Raw genomic sequence first — 25756 nt, 5'->3', positions numbered from 1 at the left:
AATTGTACGTGCTTAAAAAAATGTGACGCAGGAACGAGTGTGATTTGGGTTACAAATACGGATCAAGCGGAACCTGAAAAAGCAAAAAATGTAGAATTCAGTTTGATTCACTTGAAATGTGATTTTGTGTACTGGCTAAGAAATAACATACAGTGATTGTATCAAGTTAAAAAGCCTAAAACAGTCATTCCCAAAACCTGTATATAAATGGAAACAATTGCATTGAAAGTCATCGACAACAGATACGAGTCATTTCCAGACACAACGTTGACACAGTGCTTAGTCGAGCTGATAATAAATTGCGGTTATGTCCACCAATTTGTGATCAAATGTTACCTTTTATGAGAAAACAGTTCATACAGGCAGTTATACTCAGACAGTCACGACTACAGTAACATAGTATATGATAAATAGGACAGTAGGATATGATCAAAGATGAGATCATTTGACAGAACCTGAAGGAGTTTGTAATGTGGTCAGTTAGTCGCCAAAGATGTGCAAACTGCGCGGAAGGTTTGGACACCCAAAAAACCTGAGAAAGAATGAGTTGTTTTTGTTTTGTTTGCCAAAGTGTGCGTATGTTTGAGCAGCACGACCAGTTAAGAGGGTACACCAGTGTTAAAAGTATGTTACTGTTCTACTGATATAGAAAAATACATCTCTGCAACTTGCTTTTCATACCTATAAAAAAATGTTTTTTTTTTCCTTTCTCCAAAGATGTGTGCATTAAAAAAAAAGCACCCGCAGAACCCGCCAGAGATTTTTGACAAAATACTCTGGCCGTACGACATTCCACTGACCCTCGCTACGCTAGCTGGATGCGTTTCCGTGACGTTTCTAAGGGTTGACAATGCAAAAACTGGAACATCTAGAATTGCTGCACTACAAGCAGTACAACATCTACCCATTTTTTTGTTTCGTTTTTTTTCCTCTTCTTTTTTTAACATTCCTTACATTGACAATCGATCCTTAACACAGGTTCCGGCATATTCTGAATCAAGTACCCAACTTGATAAATCATGCATATAAGACTCAACGATAAAATTAAATACAGAATGTTAGCACAATTCGACGGCGAATGTACTGATGGGTTGGTTACTCTCAATAGTGAGATGGTAGTATATTTGCTCACGTTCTAGTTCACAAGCGGTGAACCTCATCGGCGATTGATCACCAACGTCAACGGCAGTGCTCATTGGCCGTTGCCGGCGATTGACGTCCGATCCATTTTGACCGGAAAGAGACAAACGCTCCTCCAAAATGGATTGTACGACCATCGCCGTCAATGTATTAAATGCCTCTAAGTGTGCTTGACCCCCAAAGTTGCCAAGACCATTAGAATCCTGCTACTGGTCTGCAGTTCCTTGGGGCATCCTCTGGATGGCAGTAAAACGTTTGTAAGGCCTGCAAAAAGAAAACCAAAAAATGGCAATTCGGCATGACTCAATTGGTTTGCCGGCTTGTGCTTGACAAGTCCAGAAAGTTGAAGAAAAAATCCATTTTAGGTATCGAGAAGACGGCCCTCCGATCCAACGCGATCCCTCGACTGTTTCAGTCAAGACTTACAATTGTCTTTGCATTGATAATGTAGTCAATCAACATTTTTAGAACCTAAAAGCAGCGATTTCAATCCATCAGTTCATAGGGGGAGATAGCTTTCGTGCATATATTTTGGGTAGAAAGTCTTCATTCCTAGGAGTATGTATACCCACCTGTGAATGAAGGGGAACAGACAAAAATAAAAAAAAATACAAAAAATAAGCATACAGGGTTGTGATTTGGCGTATCATTTTGTGTTTCAACCAAATTCCTCGGGCACGAAGGAAAAAAAATTAAAAATTCGAGGAGGGGTCGGGGAAATACTTTTTTGCGGACACGACGAGGGGCAACGAGGACTCTCAGGCAGTCCTCTCTTCAATGGTGGGCTTGTTACTGGGAAGGGGCTGAGCCGCGTACACGCTTCGACTGAGGCTGTCCACGCTTTGGAAATAGGGGTGAGTAAGTGCGGCCAATGCAGAGATCCTCCTGGATGGGTTGAAGGCGAGGAATTGCTGGAGGGAAGACAGAAAATACGCAATTGAGGACTTGTCGGGAGCAAACGCCTTCACTTTGAGGCCTTCTTTTTTGAATGTTTCAAATTCTGTTGTCAGTTGAAAGCCTCAATGTAAACATTGTCAATCATGCCAAGTCACTTTGAGTCAAAACAATGAAAACAGTCAAAAAGATAAAAATTCTATAGTAGATTTTCAACAATATTAAAAATTGACTATGTACCAGTGAGATATTCACACTTTTTAATGCTTAGAAACATGTAGAAAATTGGAAGAAAAAAAATTAAAAAATAATACAATTCCAATTCAAGTTCAAACATAACCATTAATTTGTATAAATGCTTGCATTTGGAAGCTTTTTTTTCCAGATAAAAATTCAACAGCAGATTCTCAATAATATAACAAATTGTACCAGTGAGATATTTACTTTGAGGGACTTTTTAATGCTTAGTAAACATTCAAAAATGTGAAGAAAAATAAATAAATAATATAATTCCAATTCAAGTACAAATATAACCATTAATTTTTATAAATGCTTTCATTTTGAAGCTTTTTTTTTTTGGAATAGTGATCACATGTAAACAATCCTAGAGCCTATACCAGCCTATCACAGGGCACCGTTTCAAAGATGTTCTACCATACTACAACAATTTTCCAGTTTGCGCATACTCACCAATAAGAGGGCCCGTCCTTGCTCGTCTATGTCGGGAACCAAGTCTTCTATTGGCTTAGCGGGCTGGGGCCTGAAGGCACTCTGCGGTAAGGCCACTTCCTGGGGCCAGTCTTCCGCCGAAGGTACCCCGACAACACTACGTGGGGGGGGTGACGGCCCGCTCAGCGTTAGGGTTTCCCCTCATTTGCAATCAGACGGACACGCAAGTACTCACTCGAAAATTTTGCCCAGCTGATCGACGTCGGAGCTCCCGCGAAAAAGAGGTCTGCGAAGGAGAAACAGAGTAAAGTTAGCAATATTACAAATTCAATTTATGTGCAATTCATCTGGAAATAGTCTACAATGATTACTTTTTCCCCTTGGAAACCAAACGGAACTAACTGTCCGGTCCACTATGAACATTCATTTGATTACTTTTCAAGATTATTTCACACTAACATGACCTACAAAGTAAAAAAAATACAAAGATGAACTCATTCTGCAATTAATCATAATGAATCTATTGCATAACAATAGCAATAGACCAAAAGGATTACATCTTTGTAACAGATTCACTCGAGTCAAATGAAAAAAGATTCCACAATCACTGCCATTAAGGACCAATGAAGTCCAATCCGTTTTGCCTGGGAAAATCCCAGTCTATTGCCATCGCTAACGCTAAAACACAATTTTGATCGCTCATTTGACACTTCTTTAAACCTCCCCGTAAGAAAAACACATCGTCAGCCGCTTCCAATCAGTTCTAAAAAGCCACGACGCCAAAACGAGCAGCCATTTTTAAACCTGCTGCGGTTTGTCCGTGACGCACAGTTTTGGACGACGAGCTCGTACACAACGTGCCATTCGTTCCTCCATGTAAAAAAAAAAAATGCATTCGCATAAACTGTACTGCCCCTCTTTTCTATACACACACACATAAAGCGGGGTGGGTGAGTCAGCTGACTCATGCTTCCTCGGGTTGCCAAAATTGCGCTGTCCCACATTCCGCCGCTGCAACCTCTGGAATGCTTGCGCTGTGTGTGTGCGGTTGCACGTGAGTGTCAAGTTTGGTGGGAAAAGATGTTTTGCAAGAAAAATGTCTGATCGGATTCTTTAAAAAAAAAAGGGAGCTATTTGAAAAGGCATGAAGACATGCACACGTGCTGGAGGTTTATCAATAGAAAAAGGCGAGTGTGAGAAAGTCAACAGGGATGAGAGCCCACCACTGACACAACATAGCTCGACCTTTTGGGATGAGAGGAATGTCAACAATGGGGCAGGTTGCTCTTTTCCTTTTCAACTGGGATCCGTGACGCACCCTGACATGATCCCTCGCCATGCAAATGTGGACTTGTATGATACTTGCTCAAATTCCTTTCTTCGCCACAATGTCGTTATCGGAGGTATTAAATTAAATGCTGGTGTGTTTGACGGTGAACGGGTAAATTTGGAAAGCTTTCTTTAAAGTAATACATTTGTATCTATTTGAGATGGAAACAGCAAGAAAGAATGATTTTTACCCCCCAAAAATATTTTTGGGGGAATAAAAGTTTTTTTCCCATGTTTTTTTTCAAGTCTATTTTCTTTTTCATTCAATAGCAAATAAACTAATATAATTAGCAAACTTTTAGGAGGTTTTGATGAGCATGTCTAAAATAAACATGCTGTATATTTGTTTTGAATTTATTCTCGGATTGCATGATAACAATACGATTAATAAAAAAAAAAAACTTATTGTATGTTGTCGCAATGCAACAAGATGTAGGATGATATTTTGGGGCGCTCACCACATATTTTATGGCGGTGCGATTAATCGGGATTAATCGCCATGCTCTCAGCCGATTGCATTTTTTAAAATTATGGGCCAGTCCTAGTAATAACAATTGAAGTGGCGCCTTTTCTGACGAATGAGTGGAGGTGTGTGCTCGATTGCAGCCGAGTTGTCAAAAGCAGCGATTTTTGGAGGCGGTTCGACTTGAAACAATGGAATGGGCATCCATTGTTCTGCTTCCATCTTTTCCAGCGCCTCCCAGGTGCCCTTTAATCCCCAACAGGTGGCCTTTTAAAACCCACCTTAATCACCTTGAGAGCGGCCGAGTGCGCACGTGGGCGTATGCGCGGCTCCATTACGGCCTTCTCAAATGGCACATTTGCTTTTTAACTCGTTTGCTGCCACTGAGGTTGACAAACCAGGCGATCCATTTGCACCGGCGAGGATTGGACGCCGACATTTTGGGGATTGAAGCAAAAATGAGCAAACGGTTGCTCTTTTTGACGCAAGACTTGCTACAATAGACCTCAATATTATTTTCTCTTTGTACAGTTTATAAAATTCAAAATAATTTTCTATATTTTTGATTCATTTCCCTTTTTAGTTGCATTTTTTTTAATGTATTACAGGCCCATTTGACTTTTCACCACAGTTGGTCGCATTTACAAACTCTTGGTAAGATTGCGCTAAATTTAGTGGTTGAGTGGTCACGATCAGCTTTTTGGGGGGGGATGAACTAACGATAGAAGATCTTTTGCTGTTAAGTCAGTTAGACCACAAACTAGCAATCGGCAAGTGTGTATCAAGAAGCGGCGTCTCAAGCCGTGTGCTGCAACCACAGCGACTTAACAGTCATTACTGGAACGTTTTGATAAGCCAACTGTAATGACTCGACTGTCAGTGCTCCGAACCGACAGACAAATGTCATTTAAGGTTAGGCAGCCACAATCTGAATCTTCTCGTGCGTCCTCGGTCACTTGCTCGGGTTTTTGGGGGTTTTTTTTGCGACTACATTTGACATTTGGTCTCACCTTCTCCTGAACATCTCAGCAAAGATGCAGCCGACGCTCCACAGGTCCACCGGGGTGGCGTAGCTGGACTGCAGCAAGACTTCTGGAGCACGGTACCACAAGGTCACCACCTAAAAATATCACAGAAAACAAAACAAGCTTGTTTGAAAATCTATTGTACCTAACGTATTTTCCGGACTATAAATCGCACCCGAATATAAGTCGCCCTAGCCAAACAATGCACAATGAAAATTAAAAAAAATATATAGATAAGTCACACAGTAGTATAGGTTGCATTTTGGGGGAATTTTAAGTAAATAAATAAAAAAAAAAAACAGATGTGTCATGTCAAAGGCATTTAAAAAATAAAAAAATAAAAAAAGAATAGAGGCAACAAGAGCCTGAACATATTTTTTAAAAATAAAAACAAGCTAGAAAAAAGAAATTACACACTTGTTTTTATAAGTTACAGCCGATTCTACGGGTTCAACGTGGCGATTCATAAGAGGAAAAACCAAAAGCCCACCCACCGTTAATTTTGAAATGATCAACACAAGCCTAGAGCGCCCCCCTTGAAGTTGAGTGCATTAATAAATTGTGAAATGATATAATAATGTTTGAATAATTTCCTAAATAATTCGCACAGGAGTATAAACCCGGCCACACTATTAAAAAATAACAGCAACTTATAGTCTGGAAAAGACATGAATATAGAGTTCTTGTTCCATTCTTACTTTCAAATGACTATGAATAGACTTAAAGGCTCCATTTTGCAGATCCTCTCATCTCCTGTTTCCTGCTTAGGTGGAAGTGAGGGCGGAAGGTGACGCAATTTGGCTAAGACGGTCTACCAAAAGCTACTCACGGGACCTCAAAAAGTTATATTTTAAAATCTAGGGGCCTGTACACTCAAAATAGAGTCTGCAAAATTATACTTGAAGTTCCCCGAGTGCTATTTTCCCCTCGTTTGTCGTGTTTTTTTTAGTCCACGGCATGAAGTACGCGAGTTTGCAGATTGAAAAGTAACATAAACTCCACCAGCGTGCACGGCGAGCCTTCTAAGAAGAACCGCAAACGCGGAGCTCGGAGTATATCCGGCAGCAGTGCGATTCAGTTATTCGAAAACCAAAAAAATCTGCCCACAAATATTGCTGCTCACGCCCACATGCACCAGAAGAAAGATGGGGTGACATCCAAGAGTTTTTGTAGTAGTTAATCCACAGTTATGACGTTGAATTAGTTCTATGATCGTTTTTGAAGGCACGACCTTTAACTTTTTGGCACGGTGTTTGTCAATTTGGGAAAAAAAGTGCCCATCATTTTTCAATTAGGTCTTGTTTTGCGCCAAGACAAGATTTTATAGGGGTATTTTATAGCGAGAAATATTTGGGGTTTTCTGTTTCTTAGTCTTAGTCATCTTTGAATTTTGCCTTGTACTTCATATTTGACTTCAATGGCATTTTAGTTAACTCTTGAGCTGCTTTTGACGGTGATAGATGTCAAATCCATTTGAATTGATGTCACCGAATGATGGTTATTTATGGCAATAGATGTCTAATCTATTTTGATGATTAATCTAGCAGCACATTGTGATTTAACATATTTTTTTGTATAGTTAAATAGCCAAATAAAATGATTTGATTGGCTACTATTGAAGGCAATACAGATGGTATCAGGAAGAGGAACTGCACATTTTCTGCGATTAATCTAGCAATCGATTAAAGTCCTGTTGTTGTTTTTTGTTTTTGTTTTTTACCCCAAACATTGGGCAAAAGATTGACTCAAGTCAAACCCTGTGAAAGGCAGCTAAAAAGAGTGCTGCAAGAAAAAAAGAATGACTGGTAGAACACAGGAAGAAGGAAGTAGAGAGTCATTTCTGGAGTCTGCTGATGTATTTGTCTTTCTATTACTGGTTCATTCCCTTCTTCTACACGGAAATCCAAACACCAGAGGGGGGTCAAACAAAGCGCAGGCAGGAAAAACCTCAAAAGTTAGCCAGTCTGTGTGTGAGTGTGTGTGTGTGCGAGAGTGGTGAAAGAGGCTGACTTCAGATTAAAGGACAACATTCTGAGAATTCCTTTCAGCTGAGCGCATCCTCCCCCTCACCACCGACCGACACTGTCCTCCACTCTCACCGCTGAGATCTTTGCCCCGGAGGACCTCCGGACCTCCCGGGTCAGACCTCCGCGGCCCCCCGACGATCGGGTGTGTGCGTGCCAGTGTGTGGGCGTTTGGCGCACCCACATTATCCTGGATGAATATGTTGAAAATCAGTTGCTATGTGGCTTTGCAATAAAAGCCAGTTCTCTAAAACGTGGGCAGACATTCAAAAATAGACATTTTTGAAGCTTTACAGGGCACTATGGATTTATCTTTTAGCAGCTGCAAAAAGATTGAAAGCATTTAGTCATTCATTACGGAAAATCTTCAGGAAACGTTTGACATTTCCCAACCCGTATTATCAGTCTTCGACCCCAACGCGATTACATTCCTGAGAGCAATTCGGCACAAATTGAAGTGCATCTCAGAGGAAAGGGGCGTGTAGGCAGAGGATATAGAAATAATTATAATATGAGGAAAAACCTAGTCTACGGCCAGCCGACCGGCGGCCCCCCTCGCTTTCGTAACGCCATTTTCTCGACCGGCTCGCGACTTTCCCTCTCGTTCCGTAATTTACGGCGACAACAATGGCGGCGCACCTGGCCAAGAAAGGACATAAAAGAGAGATTAAAGGCCAGGCGGATACATGGCTGGAAGGAGAAGTGCTTGAGCGGCAGACAAACTGTGTACAGTAAAAGCGGCCGCTGCCAAAGTATGCGCAACGTACAGGAATGCGGCATGAGGCCCTCAGCGAGTGAAACAAAGACAGCACAGTCAGTGGCTCTCTCTCCCCTGCGCTACCACATCCGCACATCATTAGCTGGAAAATTCCAGATATATGCCGTCATTTTTTTTCGGGCGCTCCCACCGCCCCCCTTCCTGCTACGGACGGACGCAGCGTCCATATCCCGTTGCACTATGGTGTGCGCATGCACGGTTCCCGCTGTTTAGGATTCGTACTCGGACGACTGCAGCCGCGCCAAAAGGTTGGCGTCAGATTAGAAGTCGATGGCCACCATTGGTGGTGATAACCGGTGGATAATGTCGTCGACGGGAGAGTTAACGCAAAAAAGCTTTGCGGCAGCACCATTTAAAGCTTTAACTCGCCGTGCTTTAACTCGCCGTGCTTTAACTCGCCGTGCTTTAACTCGTAATGCTTTAACTCACAATGCTTTAACTCGCCATGCGTTATCTCACAAAATGCGTCAACTAAAATAAACTAGCGTGATTTACCAAATTTTATTAGCTAACGTATTAACAAGACAGGATTTGATGTTTATCCAAAGCCAAGGCGTTAACACACTGCAAGTTAATTCTTAGCCTGCTAATGGGTTAATATAGTTTAGGCCTTGTTAGGGCAGTTAGCCGCCAACATAATGTCGGCTTTCCAGTGCACCCTTGATATACGTGTGCGAGTGTACTGAACTCAATATGCTGGCTAAATGAATATTGTGGGGCAGATCCTTTGCTCTCAGCCGCAGACTAGGCTTTTTCCTTTTTTTCCTCATGTGGAGCTGTTTGAGGCGATATCTAAACAATCCCAGAGAGCGCTACACGTGCTCTCCTGAATTGCCCTCCCATCCCCGCCTCCCTGGTGCCTGCCAGCCTGCCTCATTGTTTCCGTTTACAAATAGCAGAAATGCATTGGAGCACAACCGATCAATTCGTGGAGAACCAGTTCCTTATTAAAAATCGCGGGCAGATAGTGTCGTCGAATTTGTCTCGATCCTATCTGAGTAACGGCGATAATCTTGCCTCGGTTAAATGCCGCGACCCCCAGACCAAGCAGAAAACAGAGTGATCGAGGCTGCAATCCCATTGGACAAGGAACAACTTGCACATGACATATGAAAGGGATCTTATTGCTTCAACAAATCCCATCAGAATGTAATCTAACAATGCATGTGAACAGTGAAGACAGCCCTGAAATTAAATCTTAAATGTGGTCACATGATACTTTGAGCACGCCAGAAGCATTAAGACCAGTGTCAGACCAGTAGGTGGCGATGTCCTTTGAGACAAAATAAAACAGGAAACCAGAATATTTGGGACGTTTTGACTGATCTTTGCCACCAAAAGCCGAATACAGGTTAGAATTCTTGATGTTGACGTTAGTTAAAGGGCCACATTTTCTCTTCATGTCCATCTCGATATACCTCCTGTTTTTTTTAATGGCATGTCAGATTGACATGTCATCTTGGCCCATCTGCTTGTCACTCAAGGCACACTGAGCCATTAAAATACCATTAACAAAGCAAGTGGCCCCTCGGGACTACTAGAGGCAGCCTAATGGAGGCCTATGTACTAACCCAATGGGTGGTCTCCCTCTTACCTCTCAGGGAGCCCCAAAATATGCAAAATGTAGTCAAACGGTGCTTCAATGAACCCGTCAGTCATCTTCAACCATGCGTGTCTACTTTTAAATCCACGCGTTTGGTGTCATAACCCAACGAATAGCAGATTTACAAGTACTTGTCAGATTTCACGCAAAAGCCGAGTGCAAAGCCTCGGTTACCGTTCCGAGGCGTAAAAAGGTGTTTGCATCTTTTCTCCGTTGAGTCAAAATGAAAATTTCACTTTGTCAGAGGGAAATGGAGACTTGACAACTTTTGCACACGAAGGCACCAGAAATAGGTGTCACTTTACAAGTGCAAAATGAATCACTGAGAGAGAAGTGTCTAGTTCCCTTAAGCAACAGTAGTTCTCCATAACCCATCTGTCTGCCAATAACGGTGGCATTAGGTGACTAAATCCGCAACTGCTTTGTGTTGGGCAATGGAGAGGGGGGGGGATAGATCGCCTAGAACATTTTCTAGTCGTGTTATCTTCTGTTCGTGTCAATTACGAGCACAAAATGGCTGAATCAAGATTGTGTGTGTTTTTGGGAGATTGACGTTGAGGGAATTTGAAACACGGGAACATTTATCTGGAACCCAAGAGTTGCAGCCTACCGCAAACACTTGTATTATTGTGGCCTTTGCTGTATAATCAAGGAAGGAAATGAGTGCGTGTGTGCGAGCCAGCTAAAACTTTAAATGCCTTTGTGGGTGCCAATGATTTATGAGTCAGCATTTGTGTCACTCAAAGCTCAGGGTGAATTCCCTTATTAGAATGCAACCTCAAAACTGGTCCCCTTGTCAGTCGGAAGGCCTAGAAGAAAAACCCCATTGTGGTACATGATGTAAATTGGAGAGTCTTGACTGGGAGGCTGGTAAGAAAATAGGGCTAGATAATTGAGGACAAAAAAAGGACTGATCTACATTTAGACGTCTCATCTCTCCCTAATTCAAGGACTTCTAAAGAGTGCCGCCGTCTCCGTTTTATCTGGTCATCAGAAACCCAGAAGCTCAGCGAAACGACCTCAAAGTGGGAAATCCGCGTATTGCCATTGAGGAATTCCTCAGGACAGCCAATGGGAGTCTTAACTCTCACTTTACGCCGAGAAAGTCAATCATGGAGGGGTTGGTCTCCCAAGGTAAGCAACTGTAAGGTTACCGGGTGTCAGATTTGGACTCACCACAGACGTGAGCGCCATCTGGAAACTGTAGATGCGAGCCAGACCAAAGTCGGCCAGTTTAATCTGTCCTCCGCTGGTGACCAGGATGTTCTGGGGTTTCAGGTCACGGTGAACCACACGGTGCGAGTGCAGGAAGTCCAGACCCTGGAGCAGCTGATACATCATATCCTGGAAAACAAAAAACAGAAGAAAAAAACAATGACGACAATCTTGTTGCTTTTGTAAATAGTTCTTCCAATTGATTTTGGGTTAATCCCAAAAATCCCTATGCACCACAATATCATGCATTTTAGTATTAATTTTGATGTATTTGAATGGATGTGGCTAGTATGTATTTTAAATAAAAGCTCATTTTGAACTCACAATGCATTCATTGACTGTGTTAATATGATAACTAACTAGAAGTTAAATCATGGCGAGTTAAAGCATAAAGCTAAAATGGCTGCCGGCGACATGGACGGCGATAGATGTTTAATACATTTTGACTTGGAGGCCTGGCGTTGGCATAGATTGGACACCTATGATGGTCAATAGTACCAATGAATTAAATTTGGCGTCACTAAAATAGCAGTTTGGTAGCAAAGGAGTTAAAGGGGGAGGCCTGCGTCTTTTCTAGTGGACCATGGCAGATGTTTGATAACTGACACACACACACACACACACACACAAAGCCCCGCTCGACACAAGCACGGAGCTCTGTTTCCTAGCAGCTGCTGCGCTGGAGTTAATTGGCGTTCCCTCTCATTTTATGACCACAGGCTGACCTCAGAAATGGCCATAGGCACTGAATCAATAACGCTTCAGCTAAAGTAAACTAGCACAGGGGAGAAAGCAACTATGTAAAAACCAGCATGGACTTGTTCCTCCCAAACTGAATTGCTCCTAAAACAGGTCTTGCACCTGTAAACAAGTAACGAAATGCTATTTTCTTTTTTAAGTAAAAAAGCACCAGAGCTTTGATTTGACATGGTGTATGGTATTTAAAAGAAAAATAACAGCGTACATGTCGAAATTCAGAAGATAGGGTTTTCATGATTAACTTGTTGACTGCCATTGACGGCTCTAGATGTGTCATCTATTTTAACTGGGAGAGGCTGGCAGCGACCAGTCGCCCAGTCAAAATGGATTGGATGTCTACTCCCGTCAATGGCATTGAAAGACACGAATTCACAGCCTAACAAAATAATTCATTTATGACAGTCGATTCACCATTTATAGACATTATTGAACAGAAATTGTCCAAATGTGCTTTTTTAGCCTATTCCTAATATTGTCATAACTGACAAAAAAGTAAACATTCTTTTTGGCTTTTAAAAATGATTTACTTTTTAATGTATTTTTTAAAGCTGTTGTCCTCTCACGAAGCAGTCTGATTGGTCATTAATCCCCCCCCCAAAATTTTCTTTGCAAAAAAAGTCTATCCGTGCATAGTTTCAATGCACATTTCCATCTATAATATAATAAGTTTGGTGATCTATACATGAACCAATTAGTCAACCAAGCGCAAAAACAATCCACTGTCAAAATAATGATGTAAGGGAGCTCTCGTTGGACGTATAGTGTGTGTGTGAAAGCCTTTTTGGGGGAGTCCAGTGTCTTATCCCAGCCTTTACATTGACACTCTGTCCTGTAAATACACATACACACACACACAGACACACACATGCCCCCTTAGCACAGCAGTGGCCCACCCTCCCCAAAAAGACCCCAGCCAAGACCTCACAAGTGACATGGAGCCGAGCCCACGGCTCTATTCACGGGTTGACCAGCTGGTGAGTGAGTCAAAGAGGCCTGCACACTCAAGCAGAAAACATTAGCAAGCGGCGCGGGGCAGGAGACGGGGCGCCCCGCCGTGTAGCGCCGACGTCCCCGAACCGCAGTTTGTATACACAAACCGCGTGTTCCTTTTGTCCCCGTAAACACGCTGCGCAACATTTCTATTTGTGTGCACCTCAGCTAGCCAGGGTCAAAGTTTGCGCGTGCAAAAAAAAAAAGTTGGTGTATGGGGTAGGAGGAGGTTTTTTTGGGGGGGTCGCGGGGGGCTCCTGACCGAGGGCAGGCAGGATGCATAAACAGACCTTCCTTTCTACATCTCCATCCAGCCATGACCTAGTGCGGAGGGTAGCAGACAGACAGGGACATAGAACAGAGGGAGGCAGTTGGTTATTTTCTGTGTGTGTATGTGTGTGTGTGTTTGTGTGTGTGTGGTGACACAATAGCACCCCCCAGTCAGTTCCTCTCTGCTTTAAATAACCATTTCAGCGTCCTTCCTTTCAGCAGGGTTTGCTAGTAAACACTAATTACCTCACAAGTGTGACTCTTGGACAAACACACAAACAATGATGGCCGCCTTGTCCCGGTCAGTCCAAGCACCTTCCTCTCTTGTACTATATCAATTGACACTGGAGCTAAATCGCACCCTGGCAAAGAGAAAATAGTCCAATCGAACCGTGCTCGCCAGGATAAAATGAAGTTATTTTGAAACAGACATCAAGTCAATACGTCTAAATCCAAAACAGGATAACATGGCACAAAAAGGCAACAGGTTTGACCCCCCCACGGGCCCCTTGAAAAGAGGAGTAGCAAGAGGGAAAAGTAGTCACAACATGGCTTTCTGGGTATGCTTCCTTTTCTAATGCAAATGTGCCAAAGGCGGCCATATTGTTGATTGTAGCCAGGCACAATATGGGACATCTGCCGGTTAGCGTTAGTGTAATTCCCTCCCCATGCTTCATTAACCTCCCCCTTTATAGGCTCAGAGAATAGAGCTGTGGTAGCCTGGATGACGGAGAAGGGCGGGCGGGCGGCACCCAAGCGCCGGGTCGGCCCCGGACCCAGGCGAGGCCAGGCGCGCCGGGCCCGGGGCCGGCTCGGACGCTTGATGTGCTTCCAGCTCATTTAATTCCTGGAGGAGGGCCTCTTTCATCAATGAGCATGTGGTGGGTCTTGAGGCTGAGTGGGTGGTGGGGGCAGAGGTGGACCGACTGCTGCCGGGGAGTGGGCCGGCCGGTTGCTTAGTGTCAGGTGTTTCAGAGGACTTTTTTTTTAAACATGTAGGGATGTTAAATTTTTTTTAAGGATTTAACCGTGAATGGTGTAAACCAGGGGTGTCAGACTCGGGTTGGTTCGCGGTCCGCGTTAACGTCAACTCAATTTCACGTGGGCCGGACCATTTTAGATATAATATTTAGATTTTTTTAAAATAAATGAATTAAAAGAACTGGATTAAAAGCCCTGAATATTCCGTTTTTTTATAGATCTAAAACAATGTTTTTTTTTTTAGCTTTTTTAAATATATTTTTAGATTTTTAAAAATGATTTTTTAACTAAAAACAGAAAAAAATGATCAAAAAATGACAATTAGTGATTTAAAGGGGGGAAAATCAGGAAATTTAATATACATCTATACTCTTCATTTTAATTTGATCCTAAAACAGAAAGTCGGCACTCATGATTTACTTTCCCGGGCCACACAAAATGATACGGCAGGCCAGATTTGGCCCCCGGGCCACCACTTTGACACATGTGGTGTAAACTAATGATTCTTTTATTCATATTTGACCAAAAGGGAGGACTAGGGTAGGACACAGTGCGACATGCGAGTGCTGTAAAGTAAGATTAAGTTTACGAAACATTCTTTTGCCTTTGCACCTATCTGGTTTTACATTGAGCGGGTGATCACTCAATCAGTTAAACACAAAATACTGAAATAGGATAATAACCATCTGACAATACTATTAACCATCATAATTCTTTTTTCACATAGACACTCCATTTTTCCTAACTAAAATCCCGATAAAGGCGTCAGGCCAGATCCACCTATGCATACATACTACATCGACAATATTACTGAACATTTACAAGTTGACTTGACCTCGGGGCGGGGGGAAAAAAAAACTAGCGATACTCTACTTCCGTGAGTTCTCCATTTCAAAACTGACACTTAAACTTATAGGCTTTAAAAAAGGATCTATAACTGCCTGGTTTTGTCCACGTTAAATTGCAGGACCTCGGGGTTGAAACACGATTAAGAGACCTTAAAAAAAAGAGTGGTTTGTGGGAAAGATTAAAATATAAAAGAAGGCAGTCAGGGTGGATGTTAATGGCGCGTCCAGTTCCGACCTTTGGGCAAATTGTAAGTAAACACCGAGTCGAATAACTGACGAAGGGACTTCCTCGGGATCGTAATTTGTGCGACCAAAAGTCAAACTTTGAGGTCGGAATCAAAAAGCTTTTGAGTTGGAGCGTTTCATTTACACTCTTGTTTTTTCGAGCACCGACGTGAATCTCGCAAAAAAAGAAGGCTGGGTGAAAAGGGAGAGCCTTTAATTTGGAGCCCGTTTGCCACATGTTGCCGGCCTTCCAGAAAAGAACGCCCCGCTAGTTGGGCTTTAGCAAAGAATTCCAGTCTGCGCCGTTCGTGGCTTTGCTCGAAAAAGTTCAGTCGCGACCAAACAGACGTGTCTGTGGTCCTGCGAGCCGCAGAAGATCAGCAAAGATCTCCCTTTGGAGCTAAAATAGAAGCTGAAGTCAGAACTCCAGAGGAAGCACGCTTTGATTTTGATAGCCGGCGAGTCAAATTACCGTATTTTCTCGCATATAAGCCTTAGAATCGTTGAATTATACAATTTATTTTGTATGGTTTTAATAGGGAGTAGAAATGTGTTACTTTGAGGGGAAAATCTTAAGAAAAATCATCACACATGGAATTTTTTTAGATACTGTATGAATCGAAAGTATCGTCTGCTGGATTGCAAATTCCAAAATGGTGTTGCCTGAACATAGAAAAATTCTAAAAGGAGGTCAGGTGAGCAGTACAACCAGGAAATGTGTCCATAGCGGTCTAGGTTGTCTTCGCTCGGTAAGATGGCGGCGCCCTGAGCGAGCAATGGCAAGCACAAGTGAGTTTTTTTTCTTGAATTTCATTCATAGATGTCAAAATAAATTTTGCTTTGCGTTTTATCTTTTCTCTATTTTGAAATAAATGACCGCATCGGCCACATTGTGTGGCGTTATGGCGTTTGGTCTTCGTCACCTTGCAATTTCGTGCATGTCAAGACTAATTGGTGCGCATATTCAGTCATCATATTTTTTGGTGACAAATATGCCTGAAAATACAGTAGCAGTCGACGGTCGTTACCTTGATAGTTTCTGGCGGCACGCCGGGGTCAGGGGCTTTTTCTAGGTAGGTGGTCAGGTCTTGTTCCACGTGCTCAAAGACCAGAGTGAGTTTGGTTTCGCGGTTAGTCCGAGACACCGTACACACATCAAAAAGCCTGCGAGAGGATAAAAATCAGCCATCAATACAGCGGATTGTGCTCGGCTCGGCGTACAAAAAAAAAGGCACACAGCAGGGAAAGTTCAACGCTTCGTGTTTGAATTCGCGCGTGACGTCAGCAAATCTCGTGAGTTCTCCTCGCACGGGATGAACATCCGCAGGATTCGGTCAGTGAATGGGTTTGGCTTTTTCTTGGGTGTGCGGGTTGCTCTGTGGTGCTTAATGTAGTTTAAGTTAGGGGAAACGGTGAACGTGGTGATGCGCTAAGGTAAAAAGCATTTTTTTTTATTTATAGAACACGATTTAAGTTGTTTTAAGAGCAAAGATTGACTTAGATCTCATCAACAGAAATTGAATTAAATAGATTAGCTAATTTGCTAGCATGGATGGCAATAGCCAGTCAGTTTTTATAGTAAAACTGACGTATCGGAGGGGAAAAAAAGCTTCCAGCCATTAAACACCAGAAAACCCTAAACGTGGGGATCGACGATGGTGCCAAAGTCGGCAACAAGCAAAAGCCAAGAATCCCCACGATGTCAGCAAACCTGCCAAAAGAGGCTTTGGTGAAAAGCTAAAACAAAAACTATGCCGTGAAGCCTCAATACAAGCAGCATTCCTCCTCATGCCGCACTACGACAACTCCTGATGCTCTCTGGCACGTTCCAGGCGGCTGCGGCGAGGGCATCATCTTCCGCCACCGTAGCGCTGGAAGCTAAAGGAACCATTACAGAACCTGCTGACACCGTTTCTTCACCGGCATGACCTTGTAAAACCGTGTCCGCTTACGTCTTGTTTTAAAATCATCCGCAAATATTAGCTCGGTCAAAGTAAATGATTAAATATGACTTTACAAACAGCAAAACATGGCAGGGACTATTTAATCTGTCTTCACTTTTGAAATGGTGACATCTTTAAGTCCTCTAAAAGGCAAACAGGATTAGACGGGGTTTAAGAACAAGGATGCTACTGACAAATTCGGGATAAAAAAGTGAATTTATATAAAATATTTGCAAGGGATCGAGTACGAGAGGTGATTGGTTCAAGGTATCAGCAATCGACGCGATGTCAAAGGATAGCCGTTGAGGTTAAACGCCCCTCGTCGCTCGATTGTCGGCTTACAATGGGGGCTCTCAGCAGACACCCAACATATGGAATGAATAATGGAGCTCATTACCAACATCCAGGGGTTGCCGGGAGTCTCGCGCAAGGTCCACCGCGCACCCTCACGAGCTGGAGCTGCCTGATTAGATCGTTTGGCTTAAACCGGTTTCAATGGCAATTAAACAATTGCGATAGAGAACGTCAAATCCTGAAAACTTTTTGAAACTGTGGTAAATTGTGTTAAGACAAAGCGGTTGGAAGGATTGTTTGGGACATGAAAGTGCATGACGTGCTAGTATAAGGTCCTTTGAGGATTTGCCCGTTGAAAAATACAGGCAGAGATAAATGACTGGTGATTGTTTGAAGCAAAATGGCCTCAGTGTGGAATTGACAATGGAATTTAAAAAAAAAAATACAAGGGTGAAGTATGGGACAAATGGGGGGAAAAAATGGAAATTTGTAATGGTTGACGAAGCCAAAAATGATTCAAATCCTGGTCAAACTTGGAAAAAGTGAGTTTTTCTTGGGATTGATTAGTATTACTGGAAAAGGAGTAACAATATGTGGCAAAGACAAGAATTAAATATTAATTCAAAAATATACATTCCCCACAATGCTGGTTTGTTATTTTTTTCATGACTAGGATTTTCCCAAAGTCATGTTATAAAATGTGCAAATTGCCACTTTAATGACATAAAATAGATTCTTATAATTTAGCAATGATACCATTTTTTTGTAAAACGTACTTCTTTTTAAATACTATTATTATTGCATATCCCCTGCAATGTAAAGCAATCACTACCCTTAAGTCATTGTCTACTATTGATGGCGCTAGACGTCCAATGGATTTAAAATTTAAACTCAAAACGAATGACATTGATTCGCACCTAACTCTCCCACTTGAAATAGATTGGACATCTACTGACGACAAACTCATCTCAACTCCCTCGCATAACAAAAATTGAATGTGGCCATCTTCAAAGAGTCAAATTATGAAAATAGTGAACAAATAAATAGATCAAGGGGGAAACAGAATCGTTTGTCGAGATAGGCATCAAATCCATTTCAACTGGGATCTCCCAGTCCAAACCGATTGGACGTCTATCATCGTCCCCAGGGGCTGCCAAGGAGTCAAAATGAGTATTTAGTCCACACATGCTCATAGAACATAGACAATATTTGAATCCCCAAACTTACCTGACGACATTAGGATGCTCAAAGGCCTCAAGCTGCCTCAGTACTGCCACCTCCCGGATAGTCGAGAGAGGCATCCCCTCTTCCTCCGTCTGGACCCGAACTCGTTTTAGGGCTACAAATCGGCCCCCGTTTTTCAAATCTCTCGCCTTGTACACTTTTCCATAGGCACCTTCTCCAATCTCCGCCACGGGTTCATACTGCGTACCAATCGTCTCTTTGTCCATTTTGCCTTAGTTTTCCCCTCCTCTCTTCTTGAAAACAGTGCGGGGATTCCCGGCGAGGCTGACGAGCCAGACTTTCTCACCAAGCCATATTCACGGGGGAAAGCGGCACGTGCGATGCCTAAATGACAGAGAGACACGGATGGAGGTGGACACCATCTTTGTCACAGTTGGTCAAAATGTGCCCCAGGTAGCAATTACGGCACTGTCACCATGTTTCATTCCGACTATCAGCAGTCTCGTTAATTCCCAACTCGCACTCCTGCTCCTGTTACGCGGCGTTAACTTATATTCTCCTCCTTGAACAATGTTAAAACAACCAAAAACACAAAAAAGTCAGCGTTTTTATGCTAGCTTCATGTTAAACACTGGTGCGTTCAAAGACTCGCGTCCAAGACGCGAGCTGGCCGAAATGTTAAAGGGAATTAGGGCGAATTTGATGATAACAGGCCAAAAATAAAATACTTGTCCCGCACTTGGCTCGTTTGGAGTGTTGTTTGTCGATAACTGCGCTAGGTCCGATTTGAGTTTACTTTGCTTGGAGCTCAAACTTTGTCACTGAGGCCACCCAAACGTAACGAGCACGTGGCTGTCTCCAGGCTGCATTGTCTAAACTTCAACAGCCTCAAGTCCTTTTAAAACGCAGAAAAAACTCACCTTTTACACCTCGAGCCTTATTTAATAACTTCCATAATTGCACTCGCCACGTTTGAATTCTTAAATAACAGCCACGACTGTTTAACCGAATTTAATTGCTTAAAAAAATTAAAATAAATTCAAATGCTGCGTTCAAATGCTCACTTTTGCTCGGATAACATTACCGGAAACCGAGGCTACGCTTAAAGGCGACTTTGGTATCACATGGAGCACAACTTTCCGTGTTTACCTCGTTTAATGTTGTCAACAATATGTCGGCATGTCCGCTAAGGTGAGGAGGCACTGGGGTCTCCGACCGAAAAAGCAGTCGCTCAAACGCATCCCCTGTCCACTGTCCTCCATGCGGGGGCCACACAGGTAGTCGTCGGACGGTGCATGCTCTAACCCCCCATCCCTCAAACTGCACCAGCCCGAGCAGGGACACACAAACGCGGGGAGGAGGAGGCGGAGGGTGCGGGGGTGGAGGAGGCGGAGGCGGAGGAGGAGGAGGAGGGTTTATTCGAAAGCTCGCTTCAACCAGGGGTACGCGGGACAAAGGCAAACGCGTGATACAAGCCCTCCGAAGCCACGCTCCTCTTTAGGTTCCCCCCTTTTTCGCTAGCGTATATCCCCCAAACAGGCCCATGCCGCTCGGCCGTGTGAGCTCCGTCTCCGCCTGGCTTTCCCACGCCGGCTGAATGTGGCCTGACCCCCTTCAGAGAGGTTTGACACGGAGCGGGGACATTTCCGCATTCCTCCCCGACTACAAAGGCACACCGCCTCCTCTTTGCTCTCCCCTCGGCCTCCTCGGCGCTTTTACCATTCATAGTCCTCCTCGCCGGCGGGTTTTGTCTCCCGTGTCAAACTCCGGAGCGCCGCAGGGGTCGGGGAGGGGGACGGCGGAGGTTTATTGGCTGGACGGCCACACTATCTATCTCCCCCGAGCTGCCATTGAGGGGCTGCGGCGGTAAACAATGCGCCAGCGGGGTGCTGCGATGTGCGGCGCTCAACCTGGATGTTCCTGAAGGGGTCAGGTTCAAGGCCCAGGGGGCTCGGGTTGTGACTTGGGGACGCTCCTCTGCCCCGGCTGTCATTTAAAAAAAAAGTCCAATTGGGCCCCCGTAACAAAAATTGCAAACACGAGGTCGCTTCCGCTAAATCGGTGTTTACGTTCTGGAGGCTAGTGTCAATTTTGGCTAATTTACCAAAACAAAACAAACGTAAAGGTGCTATGAAATACTACAGCAAGTGACATTGAAATGATGGACAGAAATCAAAGACTTGATCATGAAATGAGATCCAAATTAGTCTTCCGTTCTTGCCGCACCCTAACCTGGAACGCAAGATTGATTGTTCCAAATATCCGCTACGATGATAATACTCATATCCATCTGGCCGAGCTCCAACTGATCCAATTTTTCACGAGAGAAAGCTTCAAAACTGATTGGACGACGGTTCGACTGTCCTTTTTTCCGTCATCTTTGGTCTTCTTTCAACGAGGAAATGAATTTTATTAGCGACAACATTTCATAAATGGACCTATCTATAAAGAATAAAGACCCATCCTTGCAATCAATCCTCGTAGGCTCCAGCACCCCCTTGACCTTTGCACGGCACATGAAATGAAGGTTTACCAATTTGTGAACAACTGCATGCAAACATGTCCACCTTAGCAAAGCTGCTCCTTTTGGCCGTGAAATATCATTTTTATGAAAATTAATTCATTAACTGTCAATTTTGCATTGCACTGAGACAGTTAAAAATGTAGGTGTCTATGTGTCTATGCTTCTGCTTTTCAGAGGAAACAAGCACACCTTTAAAGAGGCCGAAGCCAATGTTGACTGTGAGAAAATGTGCGCGCGCACGAGATTTTTGAAGTTACATTGATATAAAATGTAAAGGAGTGGCTCCGTCAAACAGCATTCCTCCACGCGAGGGACGCCGGTGGCAGATTCTCACAACACGGAGCTGATTTGCCAAATGCGGCCTTGCAGCAACATGCATTCTGATTCATAACTGCGTATGGGAGTGTTTTAGATCTTTGATAGACTATCACTGACCATACACACTTTCACACTTCTGGAATGACTTTCTCTTGTTTTGATTTTTACGGGAGATTGCAACGCGCCCATTTCCATTTATTTGAATGCAGTTTTTTGATGTGCATGTAAAAGAAAAGACAGATTGTATCATCAATCCGTAATACTTTTCACGGCCTTATTGCCAGGGAGCCCCTAAAAAGAACCTCCCCACCCCCCTTTTCTCCAGAAAGCGATTATCTTTCACAAGATAAACACAGACTGCGGAAAGTCGATAGAAAATATATTACATTGTCAAACAGTGACACGGCCGTCGATGTGGGAAATGATATCCAACGTTGGCTTTCGCAATGTGTTAGCGTAAACGTTTTGAGGTCTTTTTACCACACACAGCGCTGATCATTGTTTTGTTTTGCAGCCCGAGAAAAGAATCCCTCGTGCTAATATATTCAAGCCGGGGAATGGCTATCAAGAAGGATTTGCCTGCAACAATGATGAGGGAAAAATATGTAAATTTGCACATTTACAGTAATTGGTACATTGTGAGTTGCTCTTTTTCATGCTAATTTGTCTGGTTTTCTAACAAGATGGACCAACTCGAGCTAGCGGTTAGCTTGTTCTCGTGTCTTTTTGGAGTGATGTTCTCATCCAGTAAATGCTTCCCATGCTTTTGCAGCTTACACGCCTGTAGCTGGCCTTTTATTTAAATAATTTGACACCAGGGCTTGTCACACTCTATACATAAAATACAGTGGCGGTCCGTGAATTTCCTAGTGACGCCTTCAGCTATCGGAATCAATCCAACCCTCAAAAACTATTTTATGGCTATAAAACCTCTACTGCAGCTACAGCTGCGACATAAAGTCGCATCAGTAATAACCTCATACAATTGAAATATTATTTAGGAATATAGCCATATTTTACTCACCAAAAATCTTTTTTAACTGTACACAATATCCATCCTCCTTTCTTTCCTCCTCCTTTTCTATCGCCATCGAAGCTAATGCTGAAAGTCGAGCCTGTCCTGTCGTATTTCTGGCATACGTTTTTATTCGATTTAGTGCTGAAAATGTTCGTTCCCGGTTGTGACAGGCTTGCTTGCTTTGGAGTTGTCCGACCTTTCTTAATGATGTCCAGCTTTTTTTTCTTGAAAAGTCCGTCTTGAAAACGGCTCTGACAGTAAATCTGCAAACAAATCCATTTATTTTCCTCCTTCAGCCATTGCGGGTTGACAAAACCGCTATTAAATCAACACAACAATATATTTGCTTGTGCAGCTCGCTACAGATACAGCTTGCTAGCTCTGGCTAGTCCACTCTATCACTAGCCAATCATAGTTGGTGAAAGCGATGACGTATCCCTATGCCTGCGAGAAGGCCTTGGTGTCACCAAATCGAATTCTGATTGGTTAAAGCAACAGTCTTATCAACGCTTGTTTAATGCAGCAGAGCCTGCAGAACTGATTGTGAAGGCCTTGAGGCAGATTTCTGACCCTGTCAACAAATAATGGCTGAAATGTGATTGGTTAAATGCTTCAATATGAAAACACACATCTGGAAGCAGTGCAACCAGGGGGAAAAGCAATGAAAGGAAGCTAACTGACGGAACACCACTGATAAAATATATACATACATCATGGCGGTCAAGAGAGTTCAGTTTAGTTCAAATCCAAATAAATGATGTGACTATTATGAATGAATACATTGTCCTCAGTAAAACACACATTTAATCTGACAGCCCTAATTTAGGTGTGGCAGTACAAGTTTTAGCAAGATAACAAAAAGTCTTTTTTTTTCCTAGTTAAAATGTGCCACAGTTGTCATTTGTCTTAATTCGTCTGTCCAAGTCAATAATGGAAAGTTAACCCAAAGTGCAAAGACAGTCGCTATGTGTGTTTTATTGTATCCTTGTGTGTGTTTCTAGGGAGCACGCGTGTGGCAGCTGCTCATCAGCTCAACCAATAGAGAATTACAAGGCTCCCATGGGGGGGCCGCAGAAGCCAATGAGGGGCAGGTGACTCGCAGTCGCTGCCAGATCTCCTTGCACACGCTGGCGCTGGCGTGCGGACAAGAGGGGAGATGGATTTTGGTCTTTCTTGGATTGGGGATGTCTTTGCAACAGGTAGTGTGAAAAGAGCCAGAGTGACTTTAAAAATGAGCCTAAAATGATTCATTTGATAGATGGATCAAATTAATAGTTGGTAGATTAATCTCATAGTTTAATTGGATGCACTGCAATTTGTTTAACTATTCTATACACGTGAATCTATTGTTAGATTCATTGCCATTACCGTATTATGCTGATTAATATATATAATATATTAATATATAGGTATATTAAATGATTTTTGCTTTTTTGAGACTCCCGTTTGTGCGCCATTTAATATACCCCTGCCGTTTAATATGCCCAGGAATATTAAATGGGGGGGGGGGGGGGGTATATTAAACAGCATAATACGGTAATTGGAGAATATCATTGTATTAATTATTTGTGTGGATTTGACTGTTCCATGCTTTGGTCTGAATTTAAAAAAAATGAAAACCTCATTAATAATGAGGTAGTTTGAGATGAATTTATTTAAATTGCAGAAAATGCGCAGTTTCCCCCTTGCTTACTTATATATATGAACCATGAAAACAGATCGGCGCTGAAAGATGATCGATCACCCAATGGCAGTCCAAACACATTGGACAACGTCTCTCGCCGTGGACGACGGAGTTGATCTAAGCAGCAGCTTCTGACGGGACGCCAGTGGACCATCTGTGCTTTTTTGAGCATCTCCCTGGCTTGATTTTCCTCTCTGGCGCTTTCTGTTGGAGTGCGTGGCGCACGTAAAGCAAAGGCCCTTCTCTCTTCTTCCCTTGTCCTCGTCGTTCGTCCCTCCGCAGGCCCCCAGACACAAGCCTCTTTCTGTTGGGCCATCGCTATGACAACCAAGCCACTAGCTAGAGGAGGCGACATAAAAACCTGCTCTTTTGCCGGGGACACAGGAACACCTGCCGCCTCCGGAGATGGGGAGGGCCAGAACTGGACACACACACACACACACACACACGCACACACACACACACACATACACACAAATCTCCGCCGCCGCTGACGACATCCGCGGATAAAAAAGTTGGATGCGATTGCGAGCGATATCATTCAAGGCAGTGGAATATGGCATTATTAGATAAGATCTGGTTGGTCCCGTTTGGTATTGAGAGTCCATTAAGTGAAATCATGCGGGTTGAAATACAAGGTTAAAAAAGACAGTATAGATGTGTTATGGTGCTTTACTGGTCACCATGGTAACCAATGTAGTAACCCCAAATCATTGCCACTTGGTAACCGAGGTGGAACGGTCAACAAACACTCGCCGGCCACTTCGTTAAGTAGATTTTAGAAATTAGAATGAACCATATTGTTGCTGCTAAGAAAGATAGGAGAACTATCTTTGAATATGATAAAGCGTAGTTTGGATTATAACCTTAGCAACAGTATCAACCCAATATACGTATTGTAAATAGATTGTATTCAAATGATCTTCTAACGTTAAACTAGTGAATGGGATTAATATTCTATTAGGAATGTACCTTTATAACAGGGCTGTCCTTAATATTATTATGACACTTTGTCATGTTAGGAATTCATAATATTGTATTTTTGTTGGCATTCATTATTTTATGACCCAAACCCCATTCAGCTAGCAGCAATTCAACGTTAAGCATTTTTTATTAATTAAGAACAGGTACAAATGAGTGATTGGAATCCTAGCAAGTAGTAAATGATGTTTTGTTTTGTTTTTAGCGAATGGTCGATGTCAAACTCTCCCAGTCAGAGCGGATTGAAGAGTTACAAAGCCACAACGAGTTAGCAAACCTATTTTCGGCCAAAAAGAACCTTCGCTGCCGTTCATTAAGACAATGAATGATTAACCGAGAGTGCCATTGTCCTCCACGTCCCCCCTCGGTTCCAGCTGTCTCGATCCACTTGGATGCCCCCGGGCTCTGTTCAAGTGACACCCGCGCATGGGCAGAAAACTCTTGATATCAACCGTTATGGCGTGTTTTATTGACTTAACACCACTGACTGATGAAATCAGATGTTTATTTTCCACACATGAAAAGCCTTATGATTTCACAAGAAGAATTCCTTATCCGCTCATGTCTTTTCTTACAGGAACGATGCTATCTTTTAT

At 43.0% G+C, this 25756-nt stretch overlaps 1 protein-coding gene and 1 long non-coding RNA gene across 5 annotated transcripts; one reads left to right on the top strand and one right to left on the bottom strand.

The window, feature by feature from the left end:
- Nucleotides 1-570: 570 nt before the first annotated feature.
- cdk6 (cyclin dependent kinase 6) lies at nt 571-20204 on the bottom strand. Of its 4 annotated transcripts, none has more exons than XM_077590614.1 (9): nt 19785-20204; nt 18678-19019; nt 16242-16377; nt 11102-11269; nt 5506-5615; nt 2939-2989; nt 2725-2860; nt 1864-2051; nt 571-1712 (listed from the first exon to the last, which is right to left on the bottom strand). In XM_077590614.1, exons 2-8 carry the CDS (start codon nt 18899-18901, stop codon nt 1899-1901), a joined length of 978 nt encoding a protein of 325 aa, XP_077446740.1. In that variant the 5' UTR covers nt 18902-19019; nt 19785-20204; the 3' UTR covers nt 571-1712; nt 1864-1898. The 4 variants fall into 4 exon arrangements, with proteins under 4 accessions (XP_077446740.1, XP_077446738.1, XP_077446737.1 ...); XM_077590612.1 differs by lacking the exon at nt 19785-20204 and adding exons at nt 19111-19197; nt 19375-19466 and having other exon boundaries at nt 571-2051; XM_077590611.1 differs by having other exon boundaries at nt 571-2051; nt 19785-20203.
- Nucleotides 16566-25756, top strand: LOC144067112 (uncharacterized). Its single transcript, XR_013297838.1, has 3 exons — nt 16566-16647; nt 23497-23694; nt 24214-25756. It is a non-coding gene; the product is annotated as an uncharacterized LOC144067112 (long non-coding RNA).

Source organism: Stigmatopora argus, chromosome 21 (assembly GCF_051989625.1).
Source record: "Stigmatopora argus isolate UIUO_Sarg chromosome 21, RoL_Sarg_1.0, whole genome shotgun sequence".
Lineage (NCBI taxonomy): Eukaryota > Metazoa > Chordata > Actinopteri > Syngnathiformes > Syngnathidae > Stigmatopora > Stigmatopora argus.
This window is presented reverse-complemented; position numbering and strand designations above follow the sequence as displayed.

Coding starts and splice junctions, on each gene's coding strand:
- cdk6 (XM_077590614.1), bottom strand. CDS start 18,901: ATGGACAAAGAGACGATTGGTACGCAGTATGAACCCGTGGCGGAGATT. Junction 2,990..5,505: donor GCTGAGATGTTCAGGAGAAG/GTGAGACCAAAT, acceptor TCTCCTTCGCAG/ACCTCTTTTTCGCGGGAGCT. Junction 2,052..2,724: donor AAGGACGGGCCCTCTTATTG/GTGAGTATGCGC, acceptor TCTTCCCTCCAG/CAATTCCTCGCCTTCAACCC.